The sequence below is a fragment of the Patagioenas fasciata genome, chromosome 1, assembly GCF_037038585.1.
Source record: "Patagioenas fasciata isolate bPatFas1 chromosome 1, bPatFas1.hap1, whole genome shotgun sequence".
NCBI lineage: Eukaryota > Metazoa > Chordata > Aves > Columbiformes > Columbidae > Patagioenas > Patagioenas fasciata.
In genome coordinates this window covers 125,399,167-125,416,035 of record NC_092520.1, presented here as the reverse complement: position 1 = coordinate 125,416,035, position 16,869 = coordinate 125,399,167, and the positions used below count along the sequence as shown (strand labels likewise).

The following is a 16,869-nucleotide window of genomic DNA, read 5'->3' as shown; positions in this document are numbered from 1 at the left end:
AAATCTTACTCTCTGTTGGTCCTCCAACCTTTTATACTTGTTCATAATTCTTTCTCCCAGTTCTCCTGCTCTGTACCACTCTTGCTACCACTCCTCGCCACCAAACCACAGAACTCAACAAGACTGGTAGTAAAATAGAATAATATTAAAGAAATTAATGATTACTTTCCTGTAAATACAAGCTCGCAAATGAGACCATCTGAAGCTGCTGGCTGTCTTCCTATGGCATCTAACAAAGTAGTCCCTTCTTGAACTAATAACTTCTTTTCACCTAGCAAACCATACGAACAAAAGAAACAAACCTTCATGTAATACTATGAACATTCCCACTGCAAAAGAGCTTTTCTTAAGGAGAGTCCACAAGGAATCCAGTTATTCCCTGCCTAACCATCTTGCAGACAGAGATAATAAACTCCTGTTTCAGATCTCTTGTCACCTTGCAAAATAGTTGTTTACAAGCTTACACCAGAATTGAAACATCAACAACTCTTCTCAGCTCTTATTTTTGGGAAAGTAGCATTTAGCACCCTCTTTGGGCTTCTAGAAACAGAAAAAGTTCTTCAATTTCATCAGATCAATATATGCATTTGCAGTAGACCAGGGAACTGACTTGGCTAAACAGCTTGTGCTGCAGAAGCTGCAATGAACCTGCATGTGGGAGCAGATTTTGCTAGCTTAGGCTCATGTTGGCTTGCCTTGGTGGAATTCAGACCCCTCATTACATCAAATAGGTCTTGGGTTTACTAGCTGCATGATCTGTTTGTTCCTTTGAGATCTTCCCCTCAGCCCCCCAAAGTTCCTTCAAATTAAACACACATGGATACATCTAATGCATATCCACAGTAAGTCAAGCCACAAGCTAACCACAAAGCTAACAGAACCTTTGCTTTTTGCAGATGCTTGAAGCCAAATCAGAGCACAAAGCTACGGGCAGACTTTCTCAGCAAACTAACATCTGCCAGTAAAAAAAAAAAATAATATTAAACATACCTCCTACAGTTTCTTTAGTAAACATCTACTTTTCTCTTCTTGGCAAGCCATTTTCTGCTCACATATTTAGCCAATTTTCAAATCTGATAACTCACGGCATCTGAGCAGCCATTAAACAAGCACCTTAAAAAGCCACTTGATGAATCACAAGTCAAGCCAGACAGCCTGGACACAGACACTATGACAAAACAAGGCAGGAGAAAAGCCACTGAGCTACCCAGCCTATGAAAAAGAGAACGACAGTAAAACACACCATCCTGCAGATCACACACACACAAGCTGCCTGAAAAAGAAACATCTATTTGTCAATTAAAATTAATGCCTACATTTTTCACAAAAACAAAACAAAACACAAAACTCCAAGGTAAGCACTTTGGTAAACTACCTTCTAAAAGTAGTTCTGCAGCAGCTGAAGTACAACCTAAAAAGGAGGGATGATGTAATGAATCAAGGTTTAGAGGACAAAGCCCAGCTTAGTGAGTTGCACACCCACACAGGCTCCATACAGCCCTACGGACCAACAGCAAAAGTCTTCCCAACCAACCATACCTGCTAAGGATTCAAGTTACAGGAGAAACAGTGTTGATTACCGAAGTAATATACTGCAACAAAGCTTTCTGTCTGTACTCTACACAAATGAACCACATACTGGAAGAAGAAAAACGCTCAAACCTACTTAGCCAGGTTACAAAGATTTTTATGTGGCATGATGAAGCTAACCACAGTCTTTCCATCTAAGGCTCTTCTTTGCTACCCACGACACACCCAGCTTCCCTCAGCTTCAGACTGCAGTTCCACATGTTATTGTGGTATTTCTTTAATTATTTAGCTGCCTTCCATATTATTGATCAATATTCATATTCCACATTGGTCAAATGATCTTAATTTGTTTAGCTCAAATAAGTGTTAACTTAATTTTTCATGCCCTCAGTCAGCCTCTTTTGAATTTATTTATTTATTTTTAAGTCTGTCAGGGAATGAAAATGTATTTCTAATTGTTATGAGATTATGCCCCTGTACTGATGACAAAAAGTTATAAATTTTAAAATGACCTCTACACCTGCAGAGAACAGAGAAACACCACTTTTTTTTTTTTTTTTTCTGAAAAACTTTCACATTGTGATACAGATAATAATTCCCTTGCAGTAATGGACCATTGCCCTGTGAATAACTGGAATGTTATGCTAAACAACAAGAGCACCAAGTCATCTTAAATCACAAGATCTGGTAAATATATTCCACATTCAATGAATAACAATGGATGCATTGTACTCAGTTTTAGGCATTTGATTCCTATCTTTTCAACAAAATGCCTTTTAAATTTCTGGCTGTACGCAGAGCCAGATGCTGTAGGTGTACCACTTGTCCATGTGGAACCCCTACAGATAGCACAAAGCTGTAGAGGGAGCAACAGTAATTTTTTGGAGGCTATGCTGTACGAATGGGATTGGAAACCCAACTACCACACAGGCGCAGTAGTTAGTTTAAGCTTAGATAAACGTTTCTTCAATAAATATTAATTGATCCAATTTAATTTCAATTAACTGGACAGGTAAACATCTAAAAGGAAGGGAGTCACTGTATCAGATAAAGGTGGTGGCAAAGAAACATAATCCATCTGGTCATTACCTTCAGAAGAAAGGGAAATTTATCACAGCAAAAGCCTTGGAAATTATCTTGAAGGCAAAAAACGTGACTCATAGCAAATTTGTATAAAATCAGAAACACACCATACACACATTCTCCATTGCTAGTAATACACCACAATTGCCAACAAAAAATATTTATGCATTTATGTATTAACAAAGTCTATACCTTTGTTACATGTTTGATTGAACCAACTGTGAGGTTTCTTCGACGTTGTTTCATGCCTGGAAGATCCCAAAGGTGATCCAGCACAGTCTCTCCTTCTTCTAGTACATATTTCCGACCCTGGAACTTTGGCTTCTCATAAAAAATCCAGCTGTAATAAGAATATCATGAACTCAGTTGTTGCTCTTGGTTAAGACTGTCCTTATACAACACATTTGCTGGAAAGCTCAGTAATGAGCTCTTCTTATCAAGCCAGCTATTGACCTTTCTTACGTTATCACTCAGTAGTCACATTCACTTTAGATAGATACAGACTTGTACTTCTGTGCTTTAAAAGTAGAATAAACTGTTCCCCTCCAGGATGCAGCCTAACATAACCTAGAATATTAACTGTATAAAAATACAGCTAAACCACAATGTAAGTAAAAAGCCTTATTTTACCACAACAAATATATTAACTGGCACAACAAAACACGTCTGGTTCAGGCAGATACTATGCAAGACATAAAACATATACATACTAATAATGGCATTCCATATTTCTTAGGGCATGAAAGAAATGTATGGGAAACCAAACAAGGCTGCCTTAAAACTGCATCAATGTGACATGCATTGTTACTGTGGCTGACAGAAACATTCACTGCAAGCAGCACCAATTAAATTCCAATGCAACAACTGACATGGTCCCCGCCCCAGCTTCCCAAAGCAAACCTAGGAACACTTGGAAAATCCTCCTTAAAGGTAATTGTATATCCTTCTGCATCCACATTCCTCTAACTGCTACATTACAAACAACAGCTGAGATTGTTTATTTTATAGTCCTTTTTCAACACCTACTGTTTAATGAAACTGAACTGTAAAAAAAGAAAAAAAAAAGTTTCTTTCGCATACACGTGCTTCTAGTCATGATTATGGCTATACTGTCTCAGCACTTCAGGCAAGAAGTCTAAACTTACTTGTGGTTCTATTAGAAACTTTCAGTTTGAAGTTAGCTCCCAGGAGAAACAATATATTTTGGTTTTGTACTGCAGCATTTGAAGCCTTGTTTCATGTTTTTTTCATTGTATCAGTCTAATTATAAAGAAAGAAAGAGACACTCCTGCAGATCAGACTTATGTCATAAATAAAAGAAATGAAAATACATGAGAAACATATGCACAGTCTTTTGGAAAGACTCTATTTAAATATGACCTGGATTTCTTACCATCCTCTAATTATCCTAAGTAAGGCTCCAATGGGAAGGATCCAGGACGTGGTATCTAGCACATCAGAATGAACTTCTTGTTTACTTTTATCGCCATAAATATCATAAATAATAATCTGAAACAACATACAATGCATACAACTGAGGGCTAATTTCAACATGCAGTGCAGACAGTTATTTTTCTTTTGGAATAAAACCTATTCCACTTTGTGCCCACTCAACTGATACACTACGCAGTTTCTTCTTTTGTGAAACACACTACTGAGCTAAAACAGCAGTTGCTAAAAGAAATACAGTAAAATTCCTAGTTGCAGGGTTTTTAATAATATTATTTCATTATTAGCATATGCACCATTAAAATACAGAAAAGTAGACTAACAAGTTCAGATGCTTACCATTCAAAAATTTTGCTATAACAACTTATTCCATACATCATATTGATCTATGTGACACAAATTCTGCTCACCTTTCCTGGTCTTGGATTGTATTTGAGACTTGCCCTGTCAATGAGGTTCTGAAATTACAAGTACATGAAAAACAACTATTAACATCCACAACAGTAGCACAAACCACTATTCCTATAAACATGCAACTGTTACTAGCTGAAACAATCAAGATTTGTTTCACTGTCATTCAGAGTTAGTGCAAATGGTTTAAGAGAATCAATCAGCAGAAAGCAGCAAGCTCTAGAAAGGAAAAACTACAGAAGATGTAACTTCTGAAAATGTATTACCCTTTCCCAGCAATCAATAAACTGCATGTCTTAACAGTGTTAAAACCAAAACAGACCTCTAACACAGACTGAAATCCTCCCAACATCATGGAAGGACTTTATTCTTCAGTAACACATTTAGTCTATGCAGTCTATTTAATTTCTAAATATTGGAAGAACAGTTTCCATAGCCTCATCTGCCATTGCTTCAAATAAACTAAAAAAAGAAATGCTAATCTATGGAAGTGGCTATATTAGTTTCTTGCTATCTGACCTACTATTTGTAGAATACTCTGTGATGGAACAATCAAATAGTCCAGTAAGCAGATACTTATATTTTTGGACAATACAGCTCTACTAATCTCAGAAGTACAAGAAATGAAAAAATCATTTTCATACAAAAGGCAATTTCATCATCTTCACATTGAAATGTCCCTAACATGGACAAGTCTCTGTTTTGCTGTTATACAGACTCACTATTATGCATATTTTCCTACTGTATTTTCTATTCACATCTTCTATTTTACAATCAAGTCACTTTTATCTGTGTGCTGAACGAAGAATACTATGGTTTTAAATTATTTTATCAGATTCTTTTTTTAAACTATGATCTTAAACAGCTGAACTAATTTTGTTAATGATAAAGAATTAACCTTAAAAAGGGAGGAAGGGGAATAGGGAGACAGCAATTTTGAATCTGGACTAATCACTTGACATGACATCTTACCGCTGACACTTCTCCCAGTTTTGGCATGGTGTTGTCCTGAAGCCAATGAATTTTTGGCTGTAACATATCCTGGAGAATGCTTCCAAACCTGGTTCCCTTTTCAGAGGAGCAATTGCTGGCAGATTGCAAATACTGGTAGTACACACTTGTTGAAGGACACTTCAGAGCAGCATCAGCTTTCTGTGAAACTGGCTTACAAGGTGTTTGACTGCGAGAAGCCTCATCTGGAAACAGTTCTGATTGCTCCTTAGAGTCAAGCTGTTCTTTTGAAAGCAGAGGTGATTGTTCAGGAAACAAAGATCTGGTTTGGTCATTTGATTGAAGGGTTGTTTTTAAATTCCCTCTCCACTGAGTGGAAAGACATTCTTCTTGTCTCTCAACATCAAGCATATTTTCTTCATATGATGATTCTTCCTCCTCCTCGTCCTCCACTCCTTCCTCCTCCTCGTCCTCTTTACTGAACTGAGTAGTAAACTGTAGTCGCTCAGAAACCGACTGGAGAAGCGATAGCACAGAAGCATGGTCCATGTTATCTTTAGACACTCCACTAGGACGGCCTTCTGGCGACACATCTGTGGAAAGTAAGTCTTCTTGGGAGCTGTCGTCTTCGTATATTGGAGACAAAGAGAAAGGATATACTCTATAGCGCTTGGCCTCTACACTCAGAAATGATGCTGAGCTATGACTATCTGTTGCTTCAGTCAACTTGTTATCCTTCCCATAAAGACAGGTTGGCTCATGTTTATTCTTTGCTCTTTCATCCATTAGATGACCCATATTATCCAAAGGCAGAATAGAAGAAGAAAGCGAACCAGTTTGCATATCATCAGTTGAGACAGACTTGTTCTCAGTTTGAAGGGCACTTTCATAAATGATAGTAAAAGAACTGTTTTCCCACTGTTCAATTAGTGGAGAAAAGGCCGTAAGATCTGTCGATTCCTTCGCATCATTGCTACAGTCCAGATCATTTTCTTCACGCTGATCGTTTCTCTTCATGTCTTGATCCTCCATTTGTACCTGCTTCGGATTCTCATTATTTTGGGCAAAAATGGTGTTGAAGTAGTTTTTCCCTTCGCTGTCCTCTACAATCACAGACAATTCAGGTACAGTGAACTGTGTTTGTAATCCATCATTAACCTCTGCTATCTCACTTGCCTCTTCTGCTAGTTTTTCTTCACTCTCCACTGCCTTTGAATCTTCTAAGGTTGCTTGTACTTCTGCAGGTACTTCTTCTGCAGCCCCTCTTCCCCAATCATCATATGGACTGTCCTCTGCATTGCCTTCCAGAAAACCCCAAGGACTACTTTTGTCTTTTGATTCACTGTGCATGCTGGTACATTCTTCATCAGGCATAAAAGATGACAAATTAATGTTTACAGTTGGCAGCAATGTGCACTCTGGCACATTTGTATTATTGTATGAATCTTTTGACTGCAAGGACGGAAGCATCTCTTCAGTCACAGTTGTGTCTCTATGTATGAAAGGTGAAGATCCATTAGATTTTCTACTAGTTGTTGATACTCCAGCTTTGCCACACAACTCTGCTGCAGCCGGATGTTCACACGTCTTTCTCTCATACTTCTCTGTGGCTGGTATCATAAGATCTGATTCTAGCTTTGCGAAACTATCAGTGGGTAGAAATCCATTTGTTTGACATACAAATGCATTATTTGGTATATTTTCACTTCTTTGGGACCGATCTATGCCATTTTCCATACTATTTAGAAGTAAAGGAAGACCTGAGCAATCTGCCTTTTCACAGTTTACAGCTACATGCTGAGTTTCCTCCTCCTCTGTTGGTTCCTGTGTTTTGGCTGGTAACTTCATATCCAGGTTTAAAATCTTTGGGGTTTCTGCCTTAGGTTTAGGCTCAGTCTTTTCAAAAGACCTTTTGCGTTTGTTGCCTTGCCACTGATTGGATGCCAGTTTTTGTTTGGCTGAATAAATGACTTCATCAATTATTTCTTTTGCTTTTAGTGCTAGTGCGCTATGTAGGTCAGTTTTATCAGGGAAGGAAGATACTAGCTTTTCATCTTGATTATTCGTATCCACTGTTTCGTGTCCTGTAAATGAAGATGAGCCTCCTCCACTGCTCTCATTAAAATGTTTTAATGACTGCACAGCTGACTGGATTTCTTCTGCTTCCAGCTGTCCAGTTCCAGCTTTTCGATCTTTTAGAATATCTGTATTTATTAAACCATCCTTGCTCCTGCAAAGCTGGCAGACACCAATGGCTTGTTTTGCTATTATTTCTTCTATAGCCAAGTGTAAAACTGAGTCCACAATTTCCTCAGCCTTTTTAAACAAAATAGCAGCATCATAGAATTTAGTCTGTTCTTTTCCCTTCACATTATCATCTTCACATATCTCCTCAGAACAGAGCTCATTTGACTCTGCAGGTGCAGCAGTTGTTTGATCATCCATCACAGAAGGGGCTTCTGAGACAGCAGAAGCACAGTGACCAAGACTCACCCGCCCCACAGCATTTCTGCTCACACTCTCAGTACAGAATGACTGTGATGCCATTTCCAAAGACTCCAAAGTATGGACAGGTGATGGCATTGCCTCTGCCAAGACACTGACATCAGTCTGTTGAGCCAAGGAGGCCTCCTCTGCCTCATCACCAGCTCTGGGCCTGGAAGAATAACTGTTCCCAATGCCCAGCTTTTCCAAGGCAGGAACGGAAAGGCTGGAGGCTCCTCCGGATCTCAGAGCAGGTGAAGAGGGTCTGGGGATGCAAACACCCCTCACATCTACTCCAGCAGCAGAGAGATGAGGCATAGCTGGAGTAAGCTCAGGTTCCAGAGAGCCAGCCAGGCATGAAGCTCTCTGGTCTCCTGAGCAAGGTGGCACCTCGGTTGTTCTGTCCTCAGGGATTATTCTCCTAAACTCAGCAGCTGGAAAAATAAAGCTGCCCTGTTCAGAAGCAGCAGGCCATCTAGCAATCTGGCCATTTTCATTGCTAGTGGCAGGAAAAGGCGTTTTTCCTTGGCTGTCAGATGAATAATCTAGTACTGTGGGTGATATCCTAGGGTTATTACAGTTTTCGTTCTCGGAAGGAAAATTAATACACCTATCTTCAGAAACAGGTGCAGATTTAGAAATTATGTCTACATCAATAACTTTTTCACATATAAAAGCAGAATGGTTGCTTGAAGGCCTTTCTCCATATCTCAAGACAGAATGAGAAACTTCCTGAATGCTTTCTTGTGACTTAGAAATACTAGAGTAAAGTTCAGAGACACAATCCTTACTCTTAGAAGGAACGAGAGCAACCTCAGTCATACCACTCTTGTCAATTTTAGAAGCAGCAAGAGTATTATTATCTGTCCTGTCAATGCTGACTGAAGGGCAAGCTACAAGCTTTGGTGTGTTATCTTCTTTGAGTGTAACTAATGCTTTGGCAGCAATGCCTTGAACAGTTTCAAGGGAAACACGACCACAGTCGTGGACAGGAACTGGGCTTTCCAAGATGCTCATCTCTACAGGCTCAAAGGATTTGTTCTTCTCACAGTCAAGATTGGGACAAGAAGCAGTCTCTCTCACATCTTCTAAACTGACTTCTCTTCTCCCTATAGTTTTATTTTTGGTCTTGCAACTAGGATGAAGAGAAGTTGAACAACAGTCTCCATTTTCAAAAGAAGACTCAGAAGAAACAGAGAGAGGTGCTGTCAGCACATCGAAATTAGATTTTGCACTCTCACACCTGTGCACACATGACAAAACATTTGCAAGGCTGTTCACTGCATCCTCAGGTAAAACCTTCATTGTTTCCACACTCTCAGTTTCTAGACAAGGTAAACCAGTCTGCAGCATGGCAGCATCCTTAGAACTCTCCACATTGATCAACTGGTGATCATTTTGTACATGTATTATTTTCCCTAACTCACACAGTTCTTCCTTACAAGTCCCCCTGGCCATAACGGTATCTTCATTGTTTTTAATAGATGACACCAAAGCAGTTAGATTACCTGCAGCTATGCATTTTTTCCCCCTGGACTCTGCACTTAGTGAAGTGGATATTTGTTCAATAGAAGGTAAAAGTGCAGTAGCAATACAGTTCTGTGAATTGTGCTCTCTTTCCACAGTAGCTGCAATTTTCTGTGTATCACTTTGTCTTGGATCCCTATCATTACTTGCACTAACCGTACACTGATCTGTTTGTTGCTGAAATGTAGCGCTACTGGAATGATGCATCTGGACACTCAATGTTCTCTCTGAGTGACTATCCATTTGGTGATTGCAGCAATATTCTCTCTTACTCATCTGTAGTTCTTCATTAACTGTCTTATATTTTGATCTGGGTGAATGTAGACAATCATTCTGCATTTCTTTTGTGGACTCCTTATTAGCTGCTTTACTACAATGATTTTCTTCATCAGACTTAGAAGTGGCACTTTTCTCTGCCTGAAACTGAGCTTCTGCTTCTCCCAGCAGTCCAGCTTCTTTTCTAACCAAATCTCTTTCAGAACTTACATGAAGCAAAGTAGAATTGGTTAGGATCTCATTGTTTCTACTGCTAGATGACAGTAATGAATCTAGTGAATATGTCCTTTTAACTGTTGTTGCAGCTATTGTAGGTCTATGTTTTAAGTCTATCTCATGAGATGATTCAGTAGGTTGAGTTTTGGTTTTTGAAGTTATTTCATGTTTACTGCTACCCAAGCAATGCTGAGCTTTATGAGACTTTGCCATTTCCATTTTAGCTGCAGAAGAATTTACTATGACATCTTCCTTGTGATCCTTAACCTCATCTTCTCCATTTTCCTTTAAGTGTTCTGATTTTGGAGAGACAGTTGTTTGGATTTCTCTATTGTCTTTGACCATTGCACCATTTCTGTTCTCAGTACTTTCTTCTCCTTTTTCAGCCATTTGCAATTGATTCTTCAGTAGTTGCCTAATCCTCGCAGAACCTCGATATGTCGCATAAGTGACCGCAGGTGCTTCTGGCTTCCGTTGCGTCTGTCTGTAACAAGGATCATCATTATCAGCACAAGACAGACTAAATAGCTAGTGTGATGATAAAGGTTAACACAAACCGTAGATGCACAATACTGTTTCCTTCCACAGGTTAGCACAAACTATAGATTGCACGCAATACTATTTACCTCCTTTTTCTGTTCTTCCTATATGGATTTGTGTGACAGATGATACATACACTACCTTTTACTGAAGAAAAAACAACTTAAACTACAAGCAAAAAGCAGATGTTGCTATAAAAAAAGCCTGTATTTTGCTTTCTACTAGACAATAGAATCATTATTTACAAATGCCACTGCAAGTCAACACTTGTAGTGGCAGAAATAAGTATACTAAAGCGGGCCCACACTTCAAAACTAAAAAAAAAAATTACTGTACTAACATTCATTAAAATATTGAATTGAAATTTAACTTTTTACCCAGGCTTTTAATACATTGCTAAGGAACAAAACTAAGAGAAGCAAAAGAAAGTGAATGAAGATCACGTAAGAATGATGACTGCTCGAATGCTGGAAGAAATACTGAAATAAGAAGCCTAGAAACATGACAAGGACTTGGTAGATCTAGCCATTCATCAGCCTCACATTTAGTAGCAAAAAACCTGAATGCAAAAACTTACAAACAAATAAAATCATGATGGAAAAACATTGATCCTGATCCTTCACTGCTCTTTCTCATACACTAAGGATAAATTGAGAGCCTGTCACTCAATTTTCTGAAAAAGCAGTTTTTCTTCTTTTTTTTTTTAAAACTAGCAGACATGACAAATACTCACCTTTCTTTCTAATGCTTCTGTCCTTTTCCCCTACTTGTTGGTTAAAGAATTATCAGCTTTTTTGTTCATCACCTTAGGATGACGTATATGCTCAGACTGTGCTCAAACTCCATTCTGATTCAGCCCCCGCCTAAACTCAGCAGCTTTCAAACTCTTATCCAGTCTGACCCTATGTCTGATAACCTGGTGGTTGGAAGTGGCCACTCAGCTGTCTGGGAAACTGTCATACTTCTTTCAGAAGAGTCTCTTGAAAAGAAGAGTTAGCTAACATTTTGATTTCTAAAGTAAAAGCATTGCAACAGGTAAAAAGAAACCTTAAAGCATTTTAAAAAGCTCTGCAGCTTACCATTAGTTCACATTTGTTAAAAAGTTATTACAGCTCTAGATCTGAGGACAAATAATTCAAGTGAGAAACAGAACAAATTTACTGTGGAAAACTGAATAGCAAAATAAATACTTTCATTTATTTGAGTATCATTGAGTAACTATAACTTCTAATACTGTCTGTATAGATTCTGAGTGTGTATTCTCTCAACAGGTACAGAAGAATATTAAAATGGAGTGGATTTACCAATCTAAAATAGAATCTCTTTTCTGTCAAGGTGTTAGAGACCCCTATTCTTATTTCAATATTAGTTTTATTTTGAAGAGGGAAGATAATAGTACTTATAAGCACAAGTGAACTCCCACCTAGTGCAGTATTTGGACACGCAAAGAGTATAAGCAAACTAAAAGTGAAAATATTCATATCCATAAACATTAAAACACTCATTTATATGCATGTTTTACACTGCGAGGTACATTTAGGCTAATGCAAATATATCTGAATATGGGAACAAAGATATCACGAGAACTTCAAAATTAAGTTTTTATTTGGATTAAATTCATTGTAATCCCTGATGAAGGCTATGGCACAGGGAAGTCATATATAAGCACCATGTCTCCCAGGCATTTGCAAAGTTGGATGCCTACATTTAGTCTTGTATATCACTAGTTGGTTTGCAGAGATACTAATAGTGGTAGCTGCTAAACACCCCACCCCATTTGTTTAGGTTGCTGTTTTCAGCATTCACACCTCTTCAAAGAAACATACACATTTCTGAGTGGAAGAAAACAAAGCACAGTTGCAGCAAGTGTAGTAGAGAAAAAAATAAATGCTAAAAATTGTTTTTGTTTTCCTTAAAAAAAGAAATTACATTATCTTCCACTTCCTTACAGAAAACTTTCTTCTACATTGGAAAATATTTTCCAAAGGTCTAGTGATCCTAAAAATCTTCGGGGAAGGATTTGCTGACTTCTATAATACACTATATTCACTCATCAGTCACAGCCATAGTAAAACTAGATCTTAAGAATATAAGACCTGATCATGCTCTCATTCAGAATTGACCTTACTGAGTAACCTCTCCTATTTCAGCTGAGTCACAATGGGATCAAAATGTTTTAAATAATCACTATTAAGCTCTTACAAAATCCATCAGCTCTTCCATGCTTTGGCCAACTTTGATTCTTGAAAATGAAAACTGTAATGATATGTGTTCTAAGTGAGCACAGTAACCATATTGCAAGGTACCAAACACATTTCCACCACAATAAAGGCACTACTTTGAATAAATGGCTTGATAACAATTAACTTTTATTGAGCATTTTTCATTCTGCTGTTGATATTTTGTCTGATACACAGTGGAAAGAATTCAGAATTTATCTAATACATACATGGCAAAAACTAGTGCTCTGACACAAACCTGGAAAATATCCTTCTGTAGTCTCCCACACAACTTTGCCTTCAAATTTCTCCCACAAACTCAGCAATTCTTACACCCAAAGCATCCCAAAATGGGATGATTAAGTTAATTTTACAGAATATTGCTACACAGGGATGACAAGGAGAACCCAAGAAACCAGCATGACAGGGGCCCATATTCACATTGATTTGAGCCACAGAACCTAAAAAAAAGATTACACCATTTATAACACATGGGTAGGCAAAACAAACATACTCAGAAAACTCTCTTTGCCTATGTGGTGCCTTTTAGCATTTTTCTGAATTCTTTTTGCTCACCATTTGTCATCTGAGGGCATTTTATGCTCTGATTGATCAATGTGAAGTCTGAGCAACACTCAGAGCAATCTGCTCTACAGAGCACTGTGCACAAACCCAGTCCTGAGTAGTACTGGCTACAGCACCACTTCAGCCTCATCATGTAGTTGGTCTCTGCCAGTGTCTCCTAACACACAGCTCTGCTTTCATAGAATCATAGAACTGGTTTTGGTTGGAAAAGAATTTTAAGATCATTGAGTCCAACCGTTAACCAAGGACTCCAAGTCCACCACTAAACCATGTCACCAAGAACCTCATCTAAGCATCTTTTAGACCACCTCCAGGGATGGTGACTCCACCACTTCCCTGGGCAGACTGTTGTAGTGCCTGACAGCCCTTTCCATGGAAGAAATTCTCCCTGATATCCAATCTAAAGCTCCCCTGGCACAACTTGAGGCTGTTTCCTCTTCTCCTATCACTTGCTACTTGGGAGAAGAGACCAACACCCTCCATGCTACAACCTCCTTTCAGGTAGCCATAGACAACAATATCATCTCCCCTTGGCCTCCTTTTCTCCAGGCTAAACAGTCCCAGTTCCCTCAGCTGCTCCTCATCAGACTTGTGCTCCAGACCCCTCACCAGCTTTGTTGCCCTTCTCTGAACTCTCTCCAGCACCTCAATGTCTTTCTTGTAGTGAGGGGCCCAAAACTGAACACAGGATTCAAGGTGGGGCCTCACAAGCACTGAGTACAGGGGCACAATCACTTCCCTAGTCCTGCTGGCCACACTATTCCTGATACAAGCCAGGATGCTGTTGGTCTTTTTGGCCACCTGGGCACACTGCTGGCCCATGTTCAGCTGGCTGTTGACCAACACTCCCAAGTCCTTTTCTGCTGGGCAGCTTTCCAGCCACTCTTCCCCAAGCCTGCCTCAGACTTGCCTCTACCAAGAATTTCTGCAGTGGATGCTATTTTAAGAGGGAACCAATCCTTCCTCTGCAGACATGGCAACTTCAGGATCTCTGACCTTTGATAAAGAATTTTTTGCTCACCATATTATAAAAATTTTGCCAACAGACCTGTAAGTCCTAATGCATTTACTTTTAGAGCACTCAGAAGCATGTTCAATCTGAACGCTCACATGTGACAACAAGAGATTTAAAAAATGAAAACCCATGTTCCTGTGTAACAGCAGTCCAGATCTAAGTCTTATGAAACACATTTAGAAGCAGGCTCTGTCACAGAAAGTCTTTTGAAAGTGTCACTAGAGACTTGTCTCATAGACATTATAAAGTAACAATTCATTTCTGATCACCAAAAATATACGTCAGTTCAGAGCTTACCTTAAAAACTCTTCGCAATTTTTTTTTTCAACTCATATGAGGGTACAGATGAAAGCCTGATTATACACAGAAGCCAGTGTGTATTCTGTCACATACTTCAAATACTGGGAGATTCCTCTTTTCCCTTCTTCACAGGAAGCTATTCAATTCCCTATGAAGCCTTAATTCAAGTTCACAAAAGACTGTTTGACAGCAGCAAGAGAGGATGTCAACATGAGTTAAATTTGTCAAAAGTAGGTGCTTGTAGAGATTTTATTCTGAAAGAGGAATAAAAAAGTTCAAGGGGGGCTACCTCAAGGAGGAGAGGGGAACATTTTCTACCATCTCATATGACAGACACCTTGTGTAACTTACCCAAATAGTGGCATTAGTTATAAAACAATCTTGTTGGTTTTGAAGCCCTGAAGCAGGAGTGAACCTGCTACCCCGAATGCCTCATCTCAACGCATCCACAAAGACTACGTTATTTGCATCTCTTTCAAGTGTATGTCATCAAAAAGGAGACCCCTCCCAATGTTTGTACTTGTGCCAGGCAACAATGCAGAAAGCAGACAACCCTGGACTATTTTCAAAGAGATGGAGAAAGATCACACAGTGTGACACAGCACTACATGGGTACAGCATCTCAGATCCCCAGGCAGCACAGCTTCACTTGCACAGCACAGCGTCCACGCTAGAAAGACTTTATAACCAGCATCACCGCTCAGCTCCAGGCTCACGAGCTCAGGCTCAGCACTGCTGAAGTGCAACCAGACTGCTGGCTGGCCTATTTCTGCAGTATGCAACACTTGGCTCTCCCAGTCGCCATTTTTCTCTCATACCTCACTCTTCCAGATATTTTCTCCAGATCCCTGCAGTCTCCAGCTTTTTCAAGCATCCATGTGCATGTTTTCCCCTGATCTCCTCTCACAGACACCTCAGAAATAGCTCCCAGAGCAGAGAGATCTGCAGGCTACAGGCTGAAAACCACTGATCTAAATCGGTATTCTCTCTTGTGGTTCCTGTCTACCCCTCCCCGATGATTTTAAAATCATGCTATTGTTTATTTTAATTTTTTCCACTTAGCTTTTTTTCTACTGCATACTTAATTGACAGCTTTTCAAAAATTATGTTAAGGTCATTTGTCTGGAAACAACTGTCCTTAAAATCACATTGAAAAACCTCCTGGTGGAATCCAACTTATTCAGCCAGCTGGTTTCTACACTTTGTCAGATATTCATAAATGGAAAAGCTAAAAGCCTTATTTAAAAAAAAAAAAAACAACAAACACTGTGGGGTAAACTTAGATGAAAAAAAATTAGTTTTTAACCAGAGAGGATAGCACCATGATTTAAATCTGAAGTTTGAAATACCTAGTGTCCTGGGACTTCTCAATGTACCTTTCAAAAGGTCACAAGTTTGGCTAAACAAAGTGATTTGCACATTGTTGATTCCGCAGAAAATTTCAAAGCTAATGTTGCATGAAGACAATGAGGAGTCAATGGCAATTTTAATAAAACCAAATGTAGCCTCTGTGACCTTGGAAGGAGTGCTTTTCCTTCCTCTTGCCCTTCACGGTGCTACTTCTTGATTATCTTCCGCATCTGAGAAAGCAACCCTACTCTTTGAGCCTGAAGGAAGAAAGCACAGCTGGAGGAGGACCCAAAACACCAGCAGTTGCAAGACCACAACCAACATGAAGGGCCTGGGATGACCCCTGGCTCCTGGTTACCATCCTTCCCTGGTACCCAGTAGCAGCTGACCTTTCTGCCTCACACCTGTGGGAAGTAACCATGCACACCCGCTTGCCACCTGCACCCCCCAGCACCCCATGTAGCTCAGCCAGTTCCCCCTCCCTCCCCTATGTCACACTCAGATATTCAGCTGCTCAAATGCCTTTGACTTGCTCCTTCCAGGGAGCACAGACAAGCATGGGCTACGCTGCCTCTGCAGCAGTTTGCCATGTGCTGCCTCACGCTGAAGTGCAAGGAGGGGTTGTAAGATGCTGCAAATCCCAGTGAAAAGCAAATCACACTGACAAGCTGGATGGCACAAAGTTAGCTTGTAAAAGACAGCCTTGCCTTCAGGCACAAAGTTGTAATATAGGCTGGAAAGGACTGTGGGAGATAGTCTGATGCAATCCCTGCTCCAAGCTGGGTCAACTAGATCAGGGTGCTTGGGGCCTTGTCCTACTGCTTCTGAGCACCTCTGAGGATGGGCTTTTGGGGCAGGAGCCCTGTGCACACGCCCCAGGGTTTGACCACCCTCCTCACGGTGAAAACACGTTTCCCAGTATTGTATGTCCCC

General features: G+C 39.7%; 1 protein-coding gene across 1 annotated transcript in view; it reads right to left on the bottom strand.

Moving 5' to 3' along the window:
• CRYBG3 (crystallin beta-gamma domain containing 3) overlaps positions 1-16,869 on the bottom strand; it is a 99,376-nt gene that overhangs the window by 45,825 nt on the left and 36,682 nt on the right. Inside the window, exon 5 of the mRNA XM_071816632.1 lies at positions 2,806-2,953. Within this exon, the coding sequence (XP_071672733.1) occupies positions 2,806-2,953 (148 nt within the window). The remainder of the gene's footprint in view (positions 1-2,805; positions 2,954-16,869) is intronic.